We start from the raw sequence: 15696 nt of genomic DNA on the forward strand, positions 1-15696 counted from the left end.
TAAGCAAACGGCTGGAGGTAGGGCTTTCTCCTATAGAGCTCCATTTTTATGGAATGGTCTGCCTACCCATGTGAGAGACGCAGACTCAGTCTCAACCTTTAAGCCTTTACTGAAGACTTATCTCTTCAGTAGGTCCTATGATCAAGTATAGTCTGGCCCAGGAGTGTGAAGGTGAACGGAAAGGCTGGAGCAACGAACCGCCCTTGCTGTCTCTGCCTTGTCGGTTCCCCTCTTCCCACTGGGATTCTCTGCCTCTAACCCTTTTACAGGGGCTGAGTCACTGACTTACTGGTGTTCTTCCATGCCGTCCATGGGAGGGGTGCGTCACTTGAGTAGGTTGAGCCACTGACGTGGTCTTCCTGTCTGGGTTGGCGCCCCCCCCTCGGGTTGTGCCGTGGCGGAGATCTTTGTGGGCTATACTCGGCCTTGTCTTCGGACGGTAAGTTGGTGGTTGTAGATATCCCTCTAGTGGTGTGGGGGCTGTGCTTTGGCAAAGTGGGTGGGGTTATATCCTGCCTGTTTGGCCCTGTCCGGGGGTATCATCGGATGGGGCCACAGTGTCTTCTGATCCCTCCTGTCTCAGCCTCCAGTATTTATGCTGCAGTAGTTTATGTGTCGGGGGGCTAGGGTCAGTTTGTTACATCTGGAGTATTCTCTTGTCTTATCCGGTGTCCTGTGTGAATGTAAATATGCTCTCTCTAATTCTCTCTTTCTCTCTTTCTTTCTTTCTCTCGGAGGACCTGAGCCCTAGAACCATGCCTCAGGACTACCTGGCATGATGACTCCTTGCTGTCCCCAGTCCACCTGGCCATACTGCTGCTCCAGTTTCAACTGTTCTGCCTGCGGCTACGGAACCCTGACCTGTTCACCGGACGTGCTTGTTGCACCCTCGACAATTACTATGATTATTATTATTTGACCATGCTGGTCATTTACGAACATTTTAACATCTTGACCATGTTCTGTTATAATATCCACCCGGCACAGCCAGAAGAGGACTGGCCACCCCTCATAGCCTGGTTCCTCTCTAGGTTTCTTCCTAGGTTTTTGGCCTTTCTCAGGAGTTTTTCCTAGGGAGTTTTTCCCAGCCACCGTGCTTCTTTCACATGCATTGCTTGCTGTTTGGGGTTTTAGGCTGGGTTTCTGTACAGCACTTTGAGATTTCAGCTGATGTACGAAGGGCTATATAAATACATTTGATTTGATTTGACATAGTAGGGCTCACACACATCGTACAGTACACACACAGTAGGGCTCACACACACCGTACAGTACACACATAGTAGGGCTCACACGCACCGTACAGTACACACATAGTAGGGCTCACACACACCGTACAGTACACACATAGTAGGGCTCACACGCACCGTACAGTACACACACAGTAGGGCTCACACACATCGTACAGTACACACATAGTAGGGCTCACACACACCGTACAGTACACACATAGTAGGGCTCACACACACCGTACAGTACACACACAGTAGGTCTCACACACACCGTACTATACACACATAGTAGGGCTCACACACACCGTACAGTACACGCATAGTAGGGCTCACACACACCGTACAGTACACACACAGTAGGGCTCACACACATCGTACAGTACACACACAGTAGGGCTCACACACATCGTACAGTACACACACAGTAGGTCTCACACACACCGTACAGTACACACACAGTAGGGCTCACACACACCGTACAGTACACACACAGTAGGGTTCACACACACCGTACAGTACACACACAGTAGGTCTCACACACCGTACAGTACACACACAGTAGGGCTCACACACACCGTACAGTACACACACAGTAGGGCTCACACACACCGTACAGTACACACACAGTAGGGCTGGGATGATACCAGTATCGCATTATTTCTTCCATGGCAAAAATGAAAACACAAAGCAGATATCATGGCACAAGGCGAGACCCAGATGCAGAGACAGGAGGCAGATGGTTGGAGTCTTACAATGTTTATTAATCCAAAGGGGTAGGTGGGGAATGGTCGTGGACAGGCAAAAAGGTCAAAACCAGATCAGAGTCCAATAGGTACCGAAGGGCAGGCAGAATCAAGGTCAGGGCAGGCAGGATGATCAGGCAGGCAGGAAAGTAGTCCAGAGTCAGGCAGGAGTCAGAACTGGGAGGACTATAAAAAGAGAATAGAAAAGGAGTATGGGAAAAGCACAGGAACAGGTGAAACAGATCAGGGCGTGACAGCAGACTAAACTCTTTTTTTCTTTAATGCTGTATGTAAACTATTGTGTGCTATAGCTTTAAAAAAAAAATGTGACTCTGGAGGACAAAATAATGATGTTTGTTTCCAACATTAGGGCTGTTTTCCTAAAGGTGTTAAATCCACTTCATATTTTGTTTCCTTGCCATGATACTAACGCGCATCGAGATACTGGTATCGTCCTGGCCCTAACGCACACACACACACACACACACACACACACACACATACGCCCTACATTTCCACAGCACACTCAGATTGACCAGTAGCTAGATGTGTCATTAATTCATATCAACTCGGACAAATGCCAAGTATGACACACATACGGCCTCTTGCCTCTTACTCACTCCTCCTCATGCCCACAATATCATGCAGCTTATCAACCTACACATTCACACTGTCCCTCCTACACACGCTATGACTATGTTCTTCTTAATCTAGTGTCTCTCTGTCTCAACTCTTTGCTGCAGTGGGTCGTGCTGAGGATCATATTGGGGACAGCTGTGTTCCAGGTTATATGAGGGAAGTGGGACATATGGGCAGCTGGGAAGCTGTGATGTAACCACAGGAGGAGAGGAGGAAGTCAGGGAGGGAGGGACAGCCATGTGTGTGACAGGCCCACTGGGACAGACAGACAGATCTGGCACTGTGGTTCTGTTCTGGTCCCCATGGAGAGCTCCGGTTTACCTGTCTCTCTCCCAGGATGTTAAGACCTCCAGGGTGTTGGGGTGTGTGCGCACTAGGGTTGAATATTTTCCCGAAATTTTACAAATGTTCCAGCCTGAGATTATATCACTTTTCTCCCAGGTAACTCGGTGTGTCATTCAAAAGCATATAAATATGTCTGGATTTGATTAGGGCTTTGATCAGCATGAACATTCAAACCTGATGATACATATATTAAATACATTTTAGGAGCCCTACATTAACAACATTTAATGAGCCCAAGCCCCAAATAGCCCAAATTATTGTGCCGTTATCCAATACATATGTGATATAGGCTACTGCACATTATGCACGTCATAAAAACATAAAACCCCATAAATGTAGCTAGATATATGCTCTCTTGGGTAAATAAATGAAACTAGCTCCAGTAAGCTTTGTTTTTATAGTGTGAACTGTATTACTGTACTGTGTTGTTTTATATTGACTGGAATAACGTCATGATAGAGCAGAAGAGAACATGTGTTTCTTGTGCAGCACATGCACACGATTTGATTTTAATTTTGAAATATAATAGGCCCTATTTGTATAATTAGTAGGCTGTCTTATATATACCTTACATATTATTTCCCTTAATGTTATTAGCCTACCTCCTCTTTCTCTCTCTATTGTTGCTTCATTCATTCCTCGCTTTCAACAGTTAAATTAAATACATTTTGTTGTCATTCTGATGACATCCTTGAATAATATTAGACTAGAATTAGATGCAGAAGGCTTTCACTTCTCTTCACGAAGATTGAATGGTCATGGGTCTGAATAAATAACTGCTTTAGCCTAATGAGGCTTCTAATGTTAACATGCATGAAACCAAGGCTATTACGGTTACAGAAGTCATCAAAAGAGAGCGCCTGGGGAGTAGGAGTGGAGCTAGGCACTGCAGGGCCTGGATTCACCTCTACATCACCAGAGGAACAGAGGAGGAGTAGGATAAGGGTACGGCGAAAAGCTATGAGAATTGGTCGTCTATGACGTCCGGAATAGAGAGTAAAAAGAGCAGGTTTCTGGGGCGATAAAATAGCTTCAAGGTATAATGTACAGACAAAAGGTATGGTAGGATGTGAATACAGTGGAGGTAAACCTAGGCATTGAGTGATGATGAGAGAGATAGTCTCTAGAAACATCATTGAAACCAGAAGATGTCATAGCATGTGTGGGTGGTGGAACTGAAAGGTTGGATAAGGTATAATGAGCAGGGCTAGAGGCTCTACAGTGAAATACGCCAATAAACACTAACCAGAACAGCAATGGACAAGGCATATTGACGTTAAGGAGAGGCATGCTTAGCCGAGTGATCATAAGGGTCCAGTGAGATTCAGACAGCTAGCCGGGCCATAGGTAGCAAGCTGGCAGAAGATGGAGGGAGGTCTGTTTTTAGCCACCTCGTGCGTTTCCGTCTGTAGATTAGTGGGGTTCCGTGTGGTAGAGGGGACCAATCCAATTGGCAAAATAGTTATAGTTATAGTGGCCCAAGAAAATTGTCCGATAGACCTATTCAGATAGCAGCCGATAAGACAGCTAACGATTAGCTGGCCGCAGATGGGCGTTCAGGTTACGTCGCGACGGAGGGGCCAGTTTGATAACTCCATGAAAGTCTACCAACGCTATCTATTTTCAGTATGAACACTTTAGTAGTGAATTACATTTTCTGTGTGTATGTTGCTAGCAGAGTAGAGGCTCTTCCCTTCTGGCGTATGTAGAGGTGTCAGTGGCATGTGTTCTGGTTACATACTGCTCTTTAAAGGGCTCTGCTTAGCACCACTGATACCATCTGAGTTACATCCTGACTGGGACAGCTCTCTCTGGGCACCAGCCTCTGGTGTTTGGGAGTTAGCACCTTGGCTTACACTCTGACTAATGCAACACAGAACAGTCCCACTCAAACCCTCACACATTTAGAGTCACTGGCACATCCCTCCTTCAATCTCTCCCTCTCTGTCTCTTCTGGCCGGTGCAGGCAGCCCGGGCAGCTGGCTGGCCATTTGGTGAACACTTGTCCTCTGAATGTGATCTCATCACATCCCTGTAGCTCAGTATGGAGGGGCTTGTCATCTCTCCAGCTGGCAGGGCATCACACACACACACACACACCACACACACACACACACACACACACACACACACACACACACACACACACGGATTGTATTAGTGTTCTGGGTGTTATTAATGGTAACCAATATGTAAGTGACACAAACGTTATTTTTCTGTGTTAATAGAGACTGAATTTGGAAACACATTCTTGATCCCCAGGCTTAGAGGAACACATAGCTCATTCTCTCGCATACACTTACAACGTTTTCCTGTATGAAACCTGCACTATGAAACGAACACTTCTTCATTCAGTGACAGTGACTCTGTGTGAAGTGGGTATAAGTGTGTTAGTGCTAACAACTGTGGAAGACTGCAAACAGGCCCTCAGGTCTGCACTCCCGCTGCTAAGAGAACTCCCAGTGCCCAAATATTTAATGAGTCCTTCAACTCCACTGCTCTCTCTTCTCTTTTCTCTCTCTCTGCTTTGGCAAGGGTGTTTTTCACGTTCCAATTGGATGAGCTGTCTATGTCAGATGGCTTTTGAGCACCATATGTGTCTATTTGTAAAGTTGATGCACATGTGTATTCTCTCTACTTAAAGAAACTGACACTTTTTAAGAGACTGGAGGTGCACGTCTGTTTCAGTTTCTGTCACTATGTCCAGCATAAAATACCCCTCCACCGTGTGTGTGCGCGTACATGTGTCCGTGTGTGACAAAGAGAGTGCTGGGGGGGGGGGGGGGATTAGTGAATGATGGTGTGAAAGAGTGTGGCCCTGTGGGACCAGGAGTCCTCCAGTAAATAATTGAGCTGTTTGTTGAGCCCAGAGGGGGGCTGCTTTCATCTAAAGGTCACAGGAGGACAAAGGTGGGCTTTGTGTTCAGCACAGGATGCTATTAAACTAAAGCCAAACAGAGAGCCTTGTGGGTAAAGGTGCTGCTATCATCTGGTCCCCTGAGCCCAGCATTTCTACAGAAATGACCCTGCAACACACGAGGAGAGAGAGCAGAGAAAATGGGACAATAGAATGTTACCTGGCTTATCGCACTACTTCTGCCACTCTCTAGTTTCCATTGTCTAACAAGAAGACTGTTTCAGTGATGTCCAGTGAGGAAGCAGTGTTTGTGGTTATTGACCAGTGAGTTGTTGTTGCAGTGAGGAGAAGTGGCACCGGTACAGGGACTACGGGGAGATGAGACACCGAGAGAAGAGAGACAGAGACAAAGAGGGGAGACATGCAGTCTCACACAGGTACAACACACACACTCCTACACACATTGTTGAGGTAGACAGTGTAAGCAACCAGTGATTGTCTGCGTCTGTTAACAGTAGCAGCAGGAGGAGACATGAGAGTAAGAATGGGGACAGCCAACCTATCTGAGCCCACAGTGACTCTCACCAGCCAATAGGAGGCCCCGGTGTGACCCTCATGCATTCTGTTTAACCTGTCAGAGACTGGACGGCTTCTCTTGATATTAATATGTTTTAGTTTACATTGAAGGTGAAAAACCAAATAATTGTTTTGTTTACGTTGAATACAACCTGTATATTTTGTCTCACCTGAGAGAGGTTTTGTTTTGTTGTATTTAAGAGATAGGTTTGGATAAAGGAGCTGACTGGACCTCAGCTGAATAGTTAGAAGTTCAGTGAGCTGTGCTAAATAATATCTTATCCCAGGTTATTTAACATGAACCCAAACCCCCAACCCTCGCCAAAGCGCTCAGACAGGTGTCCTTTTCCAATGACTTTATTGATTATTTTACCAAAGGTACCATCAGATATACTACGCAGGCCGAAGCATGTGACAGAACCGCGTTAAATGGCCCTAGACCAGACACATCCACGGAAACACACAGAAACCAAGTCAGGTTTTTTTTTCTTTTCAAAAGTAGGAAAATCAGTAAGGCCTCCACGATGTCACCTTAATATTACTTTTAACAGATTATGAACACATTTTTACTTAATTGTTTTTACTATACTTTTGCCAGTGGTTTGATAATTTAGCAACAGCTTCTGAAAACATCTCAACACAAATGACTACTTGGCAATGTGTCTTCAGTCCAACAGATGAAGATGATAACCACTGTTAGTACAAACGTAATAAAGCCTATACTGAAAGGCCATCAAACAAACATTGAAAGAAATAGAAACATAGTACAATTGCTTGAATCAGTATTATTTTAGATAGCCAACATTTACAATAAAGAAATGTGAGTCCAATTAAATGCATACTCTAACATAGAACCAATGGAATTGGCAATTTGTGTCCCCTCCCAACCACCCACCCCCCTCATTGGATGCGTTGTCATCGAACAAGCCTCTCCTCCAATCAGATTGCTCTGAGCATCCCAGGGGTAGGGCCACAGATCCAGCTCCTCCCAGCTCAGTGTCTCTGGGGGGTTTGGTCAAATTCCAGTCACATGGATGGTTGGCCTCCTCTGAACTCCTGGCAAAGTCTCAGCTGTCCATCAGGAGTCCGGGTTCTTAAGGCCCGCCTTCCATAGCTACATCACTAGTGAAAGCCCATCCCATACGGTTGGGCTCAGTGTTGTAATCCAGTTAAAAGCTCCGCCCACATTCCTGGGTCAGTGTTGGCCCCTCCCTGTGGCTGCAGCGGGGCTACAGCAGGCTTCCGGGCCAGGACACGATGGTAAGGGTGATTCTGCCGCGCAACTCCTTCAGCAGACGCACCAGGGCTGTGTGGGTCATCCCCCACGTACTCTTGCCATTCACCTCCAGCAGAATGTCCCCACATCTACACACACAGAAATGGGGGGGGTTAATGCAGGGTTTAACAACCATAGAGATGGACTCAGTATAGTAAAGGAGGCCCATATAGCAATGCTATCAGTGTGTAAATACAAGACTACTGTAACGATTAGGTAAATACTGGATATAATTTGTCACAGAAAAATAGAAAATTCAGCAGACATGCAGTGATATAGGTCCTCTGGCCAGTGTGTGAGATATAGGTTAGTAGTCTGTACCGTATCCTGCCGTCGTTGTAGGCTGGTGTGCCCTCCACGATGGAACGGATGAAGAAGGACTGATTGCAGTTGACCTCCTCCTGCCCCCCCACAATGCTGAAGCCCAGGCTGCCTGAGGTGCTCCGGCGCAGCACAATGTCTTTGCAGCAGTACAGGTGCCTGCAAGGGACAAAAAGGGGGATTAGGAAATCTCTAGACTGCTGCCAGCATTCAAATGTGTGCCCATCCTGTACTGTGTGCACATATGCAGCAGTGAGATTGCAGAGTCCCGTGGCAGTCTGTCATAAAAAAACAACGGCTTGGCTGTCATTCAATGAGAATGGAGACGTGACTTTTCCCCCCAGCTGAGGCAGAGCTGTGAAAATACAGTGCTGAGAAGGGAGGGATTTCAATATCAGTCTCTCACACTGCCCGGGGGTGAGGGAAAATTGCATTCAAATCCTGTTGGAACTGTTGCCCATTTGGACTGAATTCTCATGGTGATTCACTAGTTGGTTTTCACTTTTCTAATCAATTTTGTCGGTTGGGGAGAAATTGAGTTTCTATTTTACTCCAGTAGTTAAATAAATAAATAAATAAATAATTACAGTAAGGGCAGGTTTTTATACCAGCAGTGGCAGATCTATAGAGAAATGGACATACCCAGGGATGCAAACTAAGAATAAAAGCTTGGGGGGGGGGCTTTGGTTCACTACTGGCTGTAAACGGGTGATGCGCATTTGTAAGCGAACAAGTGATGCACGTTTGTAAGCGAACGAATGATGCGTGTTTGGTTGTAAGTGAACGAGTGATATGCGTTTGGAGCAATACTGGCTGTATCCAAGGCTCAGCCAATCGTTCACTTAACAACAGAATGCAGCACGCGACTGAAGAAAGAAGAGACAACCAATTTGCTAGTTACAGAATCTGCGTACGCTCTGGAAAGACAGCAGTAGGGTGCCAAGGCAGTTTGCCAGTTACAGCAGTGCATCCCTGAACAATAACGAAGAGGTAGGTGAGAAGCCTGACCACAGAGACGGGTGAGAAGGTGATGAAGTGTGCTTCATGAGCTGTAACCGAAAAACCACTGGCATTTGAAAAGTTTAAGGTGAGGGAGAAAGTGTGGTGGAACAATTAATGTTAGCATTGTTAAGTATCTTGCTATAGTAGCTGGGTTGAATTCTCTGTTAGCTAGCCAGAGAAATGTTGAGCAACATTAGCCAACTTAGCTGATCAAATAATTAAGTTTATTGTTTGAAAATTAGCTGGCTAATAAAGTCAGACAGCTAGCTAGCTAACGTTACAACATCAGATGAGCTAACGTTAGTAACCTAACCAATACGCTATAATATTAACTGGTATACGACTCCTTGCCGTTCGTAAAGTTATAACGCGTTAGTTGCTTACTGGGCCCTGGCAATCTGTGTGAAATGTTAGTAGTTAGTTCGTTAGCTAGTTAACTAGTTATCTGTGAACTAATGTTTTCCCTCTACGGTATGGGGTTAATTTTCAGAATGAGAGAATTTGGTAAAAATGAGGTGTTGCTTGTTAAACAAGTGGATTCAGGGATCAAGTGTATCTGTAGCTGGGATGCCAATAGAGGTGAAAGAAACGCCACACACTTCCCTCTTTTAATACAGTGGATAACAGGGGTATGCTAGGTGTACTCTCTGCCTGAAAGAGATCAATTATGCCTACAAAGGGTATCATGCTCTGCTGGCACATTGTAGAACAGATGTCCACAGGCAGAAAGTGAACAATGTAATATTGTGCAGTGTAGCCCAAAGATATTGCTTTTGTTGTGTTGAACTTGACAGTAACACTTGTGTCAGTGAGGGGGGATTATTACATTTTTTACTCAGTGAACGTTATTTTTGCACACATGTAGCCTTGATCGATGTCTACTGTAAAGTGGTTGTTCCACTGGATATCATAAGGTGAATGCACCAATTTGTAAGTCGCTCTGGATAAGAGCGTCTGCTAAATGACTTAAATGTAAATGTCTGTAGTAGACTGTAGAATGCCTGTTTATTCTACTTTTTTCCCAAGTGCAATATTTAGATGTGTGTGGTCACAAGCATTCTATTATAAAGGCTGTCATGGCTAACCGCAATATTAGTGTATTGTTTTTTCTCAAGACTTGAGTGTCATTTGCAGTAAAGTCTTGGCAACAAATAACAGTGGATTGCTTTCTTTACATGTTTTAGCTGTGTGTTAGGTTCACATCAACCACTTTTTATTTTACACACAGAGACTGATCATGTAGATCATATTCTTTGTTGTTTAATTAGTTAAACCTGCATTTCTCCCTAGCAGGGATTTTTTTGCATGTTTCAGTGCAAAAAAAAAGTATCACCAGTTTGCATCCCTGGGCATACCCCGCGCTCTGCCATAATCTGAACTCTATCCAAACGAGAGACATGGAAGGGGTTTAATCCCTCAATCCAACATCACACCCCAGGAGATGGGAAGACTTGTCTGATGAGCAAATCAACTTTAAAGATGGCAAGGTGAGCCATTTAAAAGAGAGTGATGGAGAGTGTCAGAGTGTGTCCACATGGGATGGAGAGTGTCAGAGTGGCCACTTTCTGAGACTGGGATGTGAGGAAGAGGATGAGCAAGAGACTGAAGGCCATGGCGAGAAGACCAGACGCTGTATACACTAGTGTCTATTCATCATTATAAACTGGGTGGTTCGAGCTCTGAATGATGATTGGCTGACAGCCGTGGTATATCAGACCGTATACCAAGGGTATGACAAAACATGTATTTTTATTGCTCTAATTACGTTGGTAACCAGTTTATAATAACAATAAGGCACCTCAGGGGTTTGTGGTATATGGCCAATGTACCACGGCTAAGGGCTGTATCCAGGCACTCCACGTTGCATTGTGCGTAAGAACATCCCTTAGCAGTGGTATACTGGCTATATACCACACCCCCTCGTGCCTTATTGCTTAATCCTGTCATCACCCTCCTTCTCCCCTTCCCTCTGTCCCATTACGGCCTTGTAATGTAGCCTGTTACCTCTTTAGGCCTCTCTGTACCCTCCAATATCTGTTGGCTAGTGCTTTTCATTAAGGGCCTTCATTTCAAGTAGCAAGCCAACACCTAACAATGTTCATCAACTCATTAAGTACATTGTTCTGTCAAAGGGGGCTTAAAAATATGCCAAACCGAGGCTATTGGTGTCTGGGCAACAGTATGGTTAAGACTGCGTCCTAAACATTGTGAGTGTAGTGTATATAATTATCATTCCTCCTCTCCCATCTGGCCCGGTCAAACACTGAGCTGGTCAGGGCAGAAGAGACTGAGATTGGAGAAGAGAACATTTTACATTTACATTTTAGTCATTTAGCAGACACTCTTATCCAGAGCGACTTACAGTAGTGAATGCATACATTTCATACATTTTTTTTTCCTGTGCTGGCCCCCCGTGGGAATCGAACCCACAACCCTGGTGTTGCAAACACCATGCTCTACCAACTGAGCTACAGGGAAGGCTAACATTTGTGCATTTGACATTTTAGTCATTTAGCAGACACTCTTATCCAGAGCGACTTACAGTTAGTAGATTCATCTTAAGATAGCTAGATGAGACCACATATCACAGTCATGGTACATTTTTCCTCAATAAAGAAGTTATCAGCAAAGATGGTGCTAGTAGAACAAGACAAGTGCAAGGTTTCTGAGATATAGAATAAGAAGGCTAGCTGAGGGGTACTGCTGCTCACCTGGGCAGCTGCAACCATGACACCCACAGTGGGGAGTAGTCATCGGTGTGTGGCAGCGTGGCGAGGCTCTGCTTGGTGCTGTCGGTGGGCGAGGGCGAGAGGCAGGGTGGCGAGGGGAACTCTGGCTGGCTCTCCTCCGGAGGCCTCATCTCCAGGACCTTGAGCACCACGGGGGAGGTGGTGTTCTTCAGGTTGGCCACAGCCTCGCCCCGCGTCACCCCCGTCAGGTCCAGCCCGTTAACATTCAGCAGGATGTCACCTGCAGGCAGAGGGGAGGACAGAACACAGCACCACTCAGCACAGTGTTGTTGCCATGACCACTGTCTGATTCTGATGCCTTTCAAAAGCAAAAGTTCCCAGAGACAAGGACTCGTCTCGTCTGCCTATTGAATATTCAATCTTCTCTCGCAGGAACACAAAGCAGTGGGACCAAATCATTTCCTGATAATCAAAGTGGGCTTAGACAGTGCTGTACACATATCACTGCACCGCAGCACACTGCACAGTCAGCTGGAGTGGAGGCTCATTCAAAGGACAACATCCACCCCCTTTGATTAGGATGCACTATGCAAATACACACACATGCTAGTGTACAATCTGGTTCATTATTATGTAGACAGCTGTATACACAAACATATGCATGTTACTGATACACACAGGAATACACACTCAGAATTATGCTTTTGATAAAGGCTAGGGGAATAACTAGAATAACTCTCTCTCTCTCACACACACACACACACACACACACACACACACACACACACACACACACACACACACACACACACACACACACACACACACACACACACACACACACACACACACACAGAGATGTAGAGTATTGTGTATTCAGAAGAACAGACAGGTGGTACACCCTGGCCTGGTCTCTCTGTACTGTGGTTATCTGAGGCGGATGCCTAGGATGAGTAGTTCTGGGTTTAAATGCCTCCACTGCCCTTTGATGTCTGGCCCGGCACAGAGAGCTCCCTCAGATGTTCTGACATCCCACACCCAGACACCCAAACACACACACACACCCAAACCCAAACACACACCCAAACACACTGCAGTATATAGCTGTAACAGGCCTGCCACAAGTGTATCCAATCATTTCGGGAGTCTGTTTGTGTTTGGTCTATTTCAGAGTTGACAGATTTTGTATAATGAGCTGATAAAATGCAGCCTGTCATTTCCTCTGGAACCTACTTAACAAAATCTGAGTTTGGTGTGTGTTTGTGTGTGTGTGTCAGTGGTTGTGTGTGTCGGTGGGGGGGGTGTGTGTGTGTGTTATACGAGCCCTGAACAGTAACCACCCCTGCATTTCCTGTTGAATAAATAAGCTTGGTAATGTTTCTTCTCAATCACCCTGTCTGTTCTACACAAGGGACATGTCACACACACACACACACACACACACACACATGACGCCTGTCTGCAGTACTGCAGCTCTGGCATCATGAAGACCAGCAGGGACTGCATGGAACAGAGAAACTATCAAAGTCAATATTGGAGCAATTCAGGTAAATATTAGCTAAATTCCCTGCCAGAACATTGGATTTGATTTACTGTATGACTGAGTGAGAGTGTAAGAGAGAGACTGTGCGTGAGTGTTTATAATGATGAGTGTGTGTGAGACTGTGATGTTTAAGGTTTATCACCAGGCTGGTACCTTTGCGGATGGATCCCTCCTGTCCCACCACTCCATTGGGGTCCACGTTAGTGACGTAGACAGGGAGGTCCCAGCCGCGGGAGGACATGCCCCCTGCCACTGTCATCCCCAGGGAGTCATGGGGCTCCTTGGCCAGCGTCACCGTCTTCTCATAACATGCCGGCTTCTCACATGAGTCCTGCAGAGGGGACAAGACAGAGGGGAGGGGTGCAATGTGAGAAATGTTAAGGGTTAAACTGTAATAGATGTGTGTTTACAATAGAGTGTTTCTCTGTGTTAAGGGTTAAACTGTAATAGATGTGTGTTTATAATAGAGTGCTTCTCGGTGAACTTCTTACGGATCATTGAGACGCTAGCGTCCCACCTCGACAACATCCGGTGAAATTGCAGAAAGCGAAATTCAAATGACAGAAATCGTAATATTAAACATTCATGAAAATACAAGTGTCATATATAATTTAAAAGCTTAACTTCTTGTTAATCCAGCTGCGTTGTCAGATTTCAAAAAGGCTTTACGGAGAAAGCACACTATGCGATTATCTGAGGACAGCGCCCTGCACACAAAAGCATTACATACATTTTCCAACCAAGGAGAGGCGTCACGAAAGTCAGAAATAGCGATAAAATAAATCACTTACCTTTGAAGATCTACATCTGGTTGCAATTACAAGGGTCCCAGCTACATAACAAATGGTCATTTTGTTCGATAAAGTCCTTCTTTATATCCCAAAAAAGTATGTTTCATTGGCGCGCTAGACTAAGTAATCCACCGGTTTCCCTCGTTCAAAATGCATACAAATGAATCCTGTAAGTTACCAATAAACTTCTTCCAAACATATCAAACAATGTTCCTAATCAATCCTCAGGTACCCTAATATGTAAATAAATGATACAATTTAAGACGGAGAATACCGGAGACCATTACCGGAGATAAATAACGAAATACGCGCACTCACCGGAACGCGCAACAAACACTACAGCCAAAATGGGAGCCACTTACTAAAACCACAAATTCTAGCTAATTTTTCAAAAAACAAGCCTGAAACTCTTTCTAAAGACTGTTGACATTTAGTGGAAGCCCTAGGAACTGCAATCTGGGAGGTATTCCGTTCACATTCCCAATGACAGCCATAGTAATCAAGGGTGAGCTGAAAAAAAAAATGTATGGATGGGCCTGAGTAACAGGCAGTTTACTTTGGGCACCTCATGCATCCAAACTTCCGAATACTGCCCCCTAGCTCAAATAAGTTAAGGGTTAAACTGTAATAGATGTGTGTTTACAATAGAGTGTTTATCGGTGTTGTTTGTTTGCGTCCAGTGTGTTTTCTTGTGTTGTGTGTGAGAATGAGTGTTTAAGGCTAAGTATGTGATGTTCAGTATGGTTTAGAATGTGCGCGTGTGTGTGTGCGTGCGTGCGTGCGTGCGTGTGTGTGTATTTTTGTGTCTCTAATTGTATCTCTGTGCCTGTGTTCAAATGAAAGGATTGTACAGTATGGTCCTGTTTTTCTTCCAGTAAAACAAGGATTGCTGACGGCCATGGAGTTCCTTCCAAGGCTTGGCTTGGTTTCCCTCCAACAGACACAAACACAACCACTAGAAGCCAACTTCATTAAGACCAATATTAAAACACAATATGAAGCCAACTTCATTAAGGGGGCAGTGTAGTTAAACAGATGATTTCCAGTTTTTCTAATGATATTTCCACATTTTGAGGTCGAAATAACACTCTGAAATTGTGAAAACAATGATAATGACCTTTTTGTGTAAGAGCTGAGGCACGTTCAACAAGGGGAATAGTTTGCAAAAGTTTGCTAATGTTAACTTACGCTCGTGAACATAATAATAAAAAAATTAAAAACAGTTTGTGGCAAGCGTTCGCACAAATAAGCTAAAAGCCCGAAGAGGTAGTGCGTGGTGAACAGAAAATTTACTGGGTTTAAGTAAATGTATATTATTTACATACGGTATGTATTGAATAACTACACGTTATAGACATATGAATCATGTATGATTTTTCTTCATTGCTTCTATTTGTTTTTCACATTGTTTTTGTTTTGTTTTTCCATCTTATTTGACCCTCTTCTTGGCGAGGCGAGGAGATGCACAACAAGATTGTCGGGCTACTGATTTAAAAGGTAGTTAGCCAGCCACGCCAACTTGTACAGTAGCCTAGCTACTATCACAAAACCATTATAGCAAGTGTGTCATTACTTAACTAGATACCCAAATGTTAATTTTCTTGTTGATCAAGAATTGGATATTGATGATGGAGAAAAGCCTAGGTGAGGATTAACGTTAGCTACCTTATGCGATCTAACT

The 15696-nt window shown here is 44.7% G+C and overlaps 1 protein-coding gene across 9 annotated transcripts in view; it reads right to left on the bottom strand.

Moving 5' to 3' along the window:
- Positions 1-6733: 6733 nt before the first annotated feature.
- LOC115158526 (E3 ubiquitin-protein ligase LNX) overlaps positions 6734-15696 on the bottom strand; it is an 84809-nt gene continuing 75846 nt past the window's right edge. For all 9 annotated transcript variants that reach the window (XM_029707591.1, XM_029707590.1, XM_029707589.1 and 6 more), the window contains 4 exons: positions 13378-13555; positions 11703-11961; positions 7990-8148; positions 6734-7757 (listed from right to left, as the gene is read on the bottom strand). In XM_029707591.1, coding sequence (XP_029563451.1) covers positions 7622-7757; positions 7990-8148; positions 11703-11961; positions 13378-13555 — 732 coding nt within the window. In that variant the 3' untranslated portion in view covers positions 6734-7621. The remainder of the gene's footprint in view (positions 7758-7989; positions 8149-11702; positions 11962-13377; positions 13556-15696) is intronic.

The sequence above is a fragment of the Salmo trutta genome, chromosome 22 (genome assembly GCF_901001165.1).
Source record: "Salmo trutta chromosome 22, fSalTru1.1, whole genome shotgun sequence".
Taxonomy (NCBI): Eukaryota; Metazoa; Chordata; class Actinopteri; order Salmoniformes; family Salmonidae; genus Salmo; species Salmo trutta.